Below are 6694 nucleotides of genomic sequence, written 5' to 3' on the forward strand. Positions count from 1 at the left end.
AAATTTCACAGATATGCCAGAGATTTTTAAAATTTAGGAGTCAAATAAACACGATATTAAAAGTTTAAAAACTTATTAGACACAACGTATAACTTCTAGGATAAAATTAATAATTCAAGCTAAATTATACTAATTAGGTAATAATATTAAAACACTATTTAATCATATAGCTTAGACTTAGTCTCTTCACTCTCCTTTTATTTAAACAATTGCAAGAGTAAGAAATCAAAATATCGAACCTTTAGGATGATAATAGGTGCCGTGTTTGAAAAACATAGCATAATATTTGATTCTTATATAATTTGGTCTCAATTGTTGGGTCAAGTCTTGCAAATCGTCTCTGCTACATGTCCATGGTATTTAATATGAAAATTAAATACGAAAGTTTTTTTATATAATAAAGTAAATTGAAAATGGATACGAGTGAACAATGTAAATAAAAACGGATCCGTATAGAGGCTAGAAAGGCCTGAATCCCCCAAACTTTATATAAATAATATTTATTGGGTGTTTATAATAAGAAAGATGTTCCTGGTTCGTTGGCATTCCTAATGCATGTCTTTCCAAACTTTTTGATCTTACACCGAACATAATTAAGTGGTAATTAGCATATACGAATTAACTTCATTCTTTTTTTATATTTTTTAATTTTTTTAATACAATATGTAGGATAGAGGATGAAACTCACAACCTCTTGAAAAAATAAAGCGAAAATACAGGATAGCGAGATCTTTTAACAGGAAGAGGTGAATAGGAAATGAAGTTAGACATAAAATTATGGATTCACATAAACCACTCATTTCACAAAGAAATCCTTTCAACTTTTATTACTATCCTCATTATTCTTTTGCATTTAATCTAATTGTCGGTTAACTATTGAGATCAAATATTTAAATTGTCGGTTTTTTTTGGTCTAAACGGCGTCGTTGGGGTTCCAAGTGTTGTAGATCAGGAGTTTGCTTGCCCCACTCAGCAAAAGTCAAGAAAAAGACAAAACCCCAAAAACCAGCGGCACATGTTATTCTTGGCTTAAGGCCGAACCCTTAATCAACTAATTATTAATTAATTAACTTAGAAAAAAAATTAAAAGTATTTTTAAGCATCTTGGCTTTTTCCGGGAAAAAAAGATATTTAACTAATCTCAGATCCAAAGAAAACTAAAAAGTTGAATTTCAAATATAATATTTCAACTTTAAGAGGTATTTATTTAAGGCTCATTTAATATTGTGTTTCTTTTCTTGTTTTCTTTTTTTTTTTTTTTAATTTTTCATCTTTTATATATAAATAAAAATATAGTTACGTTAACTGTTCATTTATTTGTTGTTCTTTATTTTCTATAGAAAAAAGCTATAGAAATATGTTTGGTACTCATTCAAAATGGAAGAACAAAATGAATTTCTTTTTATATAAAAAACAGTTTTTTAATTGAACATTTGAATTTTTAATATTTATTATGTAGTTGTAAGTCAATAATTATTAAATAATTTTGGAACGGAAAATCTAGATTGACAATAAATTATCTATTTTTGAAAAATAGAAATAAATTCCTATGATTTATAACACCATTTAAATTTTGTCACGATATATTAATTAAATGATGAGTAATGAAAGAAGAAAAAATTGAAGTGAGATATAAGAAAAAAATAGACTACTGCATAAATAAGGTAACATAAACCTGTATTTCTGTATATAATAGATACTTTAAAATTTTAGAAAAAGTATAATTTAAATTATACTAAAATTATACCGTACTTTAAAAAAAACAAAAAAAACCTTAATGATTTTTTAAAAAACATATCGAATTTGTGCTATGAGTGAAATTTATTAGGAAAGAAAAAAAGAAGTGACAATAAATAACACGAGAAAATAGGCATACGAAAAAAATAAGAGCATATCCAAATTTAGGCAGAAATCATTAGTCAATGAACTAATTAATAATTTAGGAAAAAAAATTGAAAACAAACATATTGGCATTTTCCGGGGAAAAAAATAAAAATATTTAGCGAACCTCAGATCCAAAGAAAAGAAATAAAATAGCAAATTGTTCCGTTTACAGAGTTCGGGAACAAAGATCAAAAAGCGGCATTTAAGAACACAGTGAACTCTGGTTCTGCGTCTCTCTTCAGAGAGAAGAGAGATTTCCGCTTTCGCTCCTAACACGCTTGCTTCAAGATTCCATCAAATTTTTCTCTTACAACTCATCTCGGAACCTTCATTTCTCTCATTCATACTGTTTCATCTGCCGGAGATTTCGAGAACAAGCGCAGCTTCGCCAAATTCAGAGTTGTATTCAACAATCTATGGAGCTCTGAGTGTTTCGTTTCGACAACATGCTGCTGTGAATGTTTTGTTCATGATCCATGTCGGTAGCTGTAATCTCTACTCGTGTAATGTGATTTATCGAGGCGTTTTCTTCTTTTTTTCGTTTTTTTGTGATTGTCTAACTTTTCTTCAGTTCAGTTGTGTTGTGGTCTCTGATGCTTGATTGCGCTAATCATGGCTGGAGAAATTGAACAGCCGTTTACCTTTAATTTCCAGGTATTGCTTTCGCTTTTATTGCTTTTTCTCGAGTAGCTTGCTTTATTGTTTCTTGCTAATATTTTGGATTTTTTGACGTAGAACGAGAGTTTCATTTCTCAACCTAAATACAAAATTTTATTATTTATCAAATAGACTGTCATGTTGCCTTGTCCACCGTTAATAGTAGTTAGATTTCTCCTGTTCTGTGCTGTTTTCGTCAATCTATCCTCGAAATAACGGGAGGACGTTCTGTTTGTTGGAATTCTACTGAATTTGTTGGTGCATCATTTACTGTTACTAATGAGAGGATTAATTTTACTAATATGGTAAATTGATTTTCGTGTCTAAAAGTTTTAAAAGTCGATTGTTATTGCAATTAATTGTCGCGAAGCATGTATATTGAGATTTGTGATGAATAACTTTCCAGATGATGTGGTGTTTATGAACTTTTAATGCATTGACAGTGAAGTTCAAATATCTTAATGTTCATTACTAAATTCTGTGGTATGAGCTAACCTATAAGCTGCAAAGATTTCTGTATAATTTTGGGGGTTTGTCCAGCAAGAGTTGGATGCTATATTTTCTCCCGTTTCTTAGGGCTCATTGATTTCTCTCTAATGCCAACTTGTTTGGAATGATCAGGTGGATTCTGTGCTCTCAGACTCCATATCATTTGGAAGGTTTCAAAATGAATCTTTATCTTGGGAAAGGAGGTCATCATTCTCTCATAATCGGTACCTTGAAGAGGTAGAGAAATACTCCAAACCAGGTTCAGTCAATGAGAAAAAGGCTTACTTTGAGGCTCATTTTAAGAAGAAGGGGGGCCCGCTCGGTCAGAATTCAGCAGAGTCCCATACTATAGAGAATGATGCATCAGCGCAAGTGAATCAAGGGGAAAATATTGAGATTATAAATATGGAAAATCATAATGGTCATTTTGATGATAGCTCTGACAGTCCACAAAACCACGGGGACCATGTGGTTACAGAATTTGATGAAATGCCAAAACCTGGAATTTCATCTCCTAATCCTGAATTTGAAAATTCTTCCAACAGTGTTGGTGGTTCAGTGTATGGTGATCTTAATGATGTCAATGCTGAAATGAGTGAACAAGATGACAGTGGGGAGAACAAGTTTTCATCTTTTGTTGGTGATGAACCAGAGGTTGAAATGAAGCAAAATACCAACAATATTGCAATGAGTGAGAATAAGCCATCTGAAGCCATGGAGTCAGGCCCCAAAAATAAACCAGTAAAGAAAGCTGGCAATAGCTGCTCAGGAAGTCAGCAAACTCCCTCTCCGAAGGTACAGTTCTTCTCTCTAATCTTTTCAAATTTTGCTCTTCTCTTCTTCATTATTGTTTCTTTAAGTCGTAAACCAATTACATTCTGATTCAATCATGTTGCATCTTTAGTTAGGTGAACACTTGTTCTTCTGCAATCTGAATCCTTTAGCTTAATATCTAATTTTTTTGTTACTTCTCTGCCATTCACCCCCCACCCCACCAAACATTAGTTGATATCTAAAAGGGAAACAAAGGCTTCCAAATCTCTGGCCAGTATTCGTCAGAGTCGGAGAAATATTTCTGGTAATTCACTCAAATCTCCTGAAAAGATATCCAATAAAAGCAAAGGAGAACCTTCACATTCAACATGCTCGGAAGAGCATTCATCAAGAACTGCCACTTCACGCACAAGTGCTATCCGTAGAACCCCCAAAGTTGAGGTAATTTTTGGTTTATAATAAAGCAGCTTGAAATTCTAATTTGTGCCATTATCTTTATAATGTGAAATGATTAATTCTTGAATTCACCAAGTCTCATTTATGTAGCTATCCATTTTTTCCCTTAATTTGACATTTTCTAGGATTCTAAAGTTCTCAAGGGAAAAGCAATTCTTGACAGTAGAAGGTACATTTACCAGTTCTAGTTTTTCCGAGTTTAGTATGTTTGATGAGTAGTTGAGACCATGAAATGATTATCTTTCTGATGCAGTGGTGAGAAGGTACAAACTTCTGGAGTATCATATTCTTCTCCCTCGAAGCTCGAGTCTAGATCATATCTAAAGACAACCACCAGGTTTCACTGCCCTGTCTCAAAAGATGTTCTCTTCTATTTATCTTCTATAGCGATGTCGAAATTCTCATGTACTTTCAATTTAATATGAATGCAGACAAAACCGGACTGTGAACTCAGCCATGCATGATACAGGAAAAAGCGCTTCAGCCTCCAATTTTAGAAGCACAGACTTGGCAGAGAGGAGAAAACAGGCAAGACAGATCTCTGTTATTGTAGAGCAATACATATCCCTGTGGGATTGAATATAAATGGCCCACTACTTTATTGCTTTTACTTGAACACCCACTTTCATTTTAAGTCGGAGGAAAAATTGCACATCATAGAAGTTGATAGATTTAAGAGCCAAGTAAGAACACGGGTAAAAAAATTATACATATATTGCAGAGAGAGTTCATGAGATGATGCCACAGCTGGTGAGTTCCCATTTGTTGCATTATGCTTCTATTATGAAGTCAATTTAATAAGTAAAATATTGCAATATTACAGCTAAAAGTATAATTATCCAAGCAAACTATAATCTAGTGAACTTCATATGCAGATTTTTCGTTATTCATTTTATGAATAGCATAATGAAACTGGTTATCTGCTGTTGTCTCAGGGCAAGGCAGATGCTGAGATTAAGAAATTACAGAAGAACCTTGACATCAGATTAAAACCAATACCCTGTGCAGTTCAACCGCAGTTGGATGCGAAGAAGGTAAATGAGCTGTCGTTTTCCCATTGATTCTGCTAAAACTTCTGGAAGTTCATGCCATATTGCTTACAAGTCTGTAATTAACAAGAACCTAAGCAATTTAAAGTGATGTATTTTTCTTCTTTACCTAAGTTTTTGGCAGTTAATATCTTCCAGAAATGAGGAAAATAAATGAAATGGACAGTATTTTCAGATATCAAGACAGCATGTACTTTTGTCAAGCAAATGAACGGGCTAGATACCTTGATATTGGTTTGTTAGCATGCATTTTTGCTTTAATCAATAGAATTTACTTTGTTTTGGTTCATGGTACATCTCAGGCTTCGTGTAGCGGCGCCAAAGTAAGAAACACTTTAAGGAAGTCGACGACAGCGGGATCGTCCTCGCATTCACAGTTAGGAAAATACGTCAACTCCTCTGCTAGTGAAGCTCCAAATACTTCAAAGAACATGAGCTGCCACACAGCCGTGCTTGTTGAAGCAAGTGAAAATTCTTCAATTCCATCAGCCAACCAAGAGTGTCTGTCAGAAGCTGTTTCAGAAACCGAAAACAAGAGAAAGAAAGATCAGGCAAAGGAGAAAAAACCCAATGAGCAGAGATCCCGAGTTTCAGAGAGTTGTAGGACATCGAAACAAGAAGTTGTAGGGAGGCAGAAAGTCGGCACCCGGAGAAGCATTAACATGATGGGGAGAAGGGACATTAAAGGTGTTGCTGGCTCTGGAATGGGTCGTTTTGCCGTTGGCGTTACGTTGTGATTGCAGGTTAATCCTTCATCCTTTCTTTGTTCGAGCCAGTTAGCATAACAATTGCCTGAAAGCATCATTGTTCATGTTTTCATGGGCTCCACAAGTAGTAGGAATCGTCTAAATATATTGTCCTGGTTCTGTATTTAGCATCATTGTCATTGCTTTGTAATTTAGAAGTAATGTATGTTAAGATTTGGCAGGAATAAACAATAATTGTGACTAAACTTTTCTTTCTATTTTGGAGGACTTCTATAGATTCTCCATTAGATAACTCGAGCTTCATTTCACTCTCTTATTTGTCATGAAAATGATGAGGTCTCAATTTTATGAAAATGTCGATAGAAATATCGATAAAATGTCAATGTCGATTGATATTTTTTTAAAAAAATATCCATAAAAAGTATCTAAAAAAATTAATAAACATTAATTTCACACCTTTATAAGTTGAAAATTTTCTTAACTTTATGTTCACATTGATGATGTGGAATAATGAAAATATTGATTTCACTTCCTACGTCAATATCGAACCTAAAGACGTGGATAAAACTTATAGGTACCTACTAGTAAGACTTTTCCTACTTACCATCATTAAAAAATTGATAATTATTTAATCTGTTTTTTTTCACTTTTTTTTATACATTCATCTGTCTAATTTTG

At 33.3% G+C, this 6694-nt stretch overlaps 1 protein-coding gene across 2 annotated transcripts; it reads left to right on the forward strand.

The window, feature by feature from the left end:
• The first annotated feature begins 2029 nt into the window (after positions 1-2029).
• On the forward strand, positions 2030-6324 carry LOC111022523 (uncharacterized). Of its 2 annotated transcripts, none has more exons than XM_022299687.2 (9): positions 2030-2362; positions 2456-2538; positions 3163-3825; positions 4036-4245; positions 4386-4429; positions 4514-4597; positions 4692-4788; positions 5196-5294; positions 5612-6324. In XM_022299687.2, exons 2-9 carry the CDS (start codon positions 2497-2499, stop codon positions 6044-6046), a joined length of 1674 nt encoding a protein of 557 aa, XP_022155379.1. In that variant the 5' UTR covers positions 2030-2362; positions 2456-2496; the 3' UTR covers positions 6047-6324. The 2 variants fall into 2 exon arrangements, with proteins under 2 accessions (XP_022155379.1, XP_022155377.1); XM_022299685.2 differs by having other exon boundaries at positions 2461-2538.
• The last annotated feature ends 370 nt before the right edge of the window (positions 6325-6694 follow it).

Source organism: Momordica charantia, assembly GCF_013281855.1.
Source record: "Momordica charantia cultivar OHB3-1 chromosome 9 unlocalized genomic scaffold, Mcharantia_2.0 BLBB01000009.1, whole genome shotgun sequence".
NCBI lineage: Eukaryota > Viridiplantae > Streptophyta > Magnoliopsida > Cucurbitales > Cucurbitaceae > Momordica > Momordica charantia.

What these genes read in the sequence shown, in the direction of transcription:
- LOC111022523 (XM_022299687.2), top strand. Translation starts at nt 2,497, where the DNA reads ATGGCTGGAGAAATTGAACAGCCGTTTACCTTTAATTTCCAG. An exon ending in GTAGAACCCCCAAAGTTGAG is followed by an intron (nt 4,246 to 4,385) that starts GTAATTTTTGGT and finishes GACATTTTCTAG; the next exon opens with GATTCTAAAGTTCTCAAGGG. An exon ending in TGGCAGAGAGGAGAAAACAG is followed by an intron (nt 4,789 to 5,195) that starts GCAAGACAGATC and finishes CTGTTGTCTCAG; the next exon opens with GGCAAGGCAGATGCTGAGAT.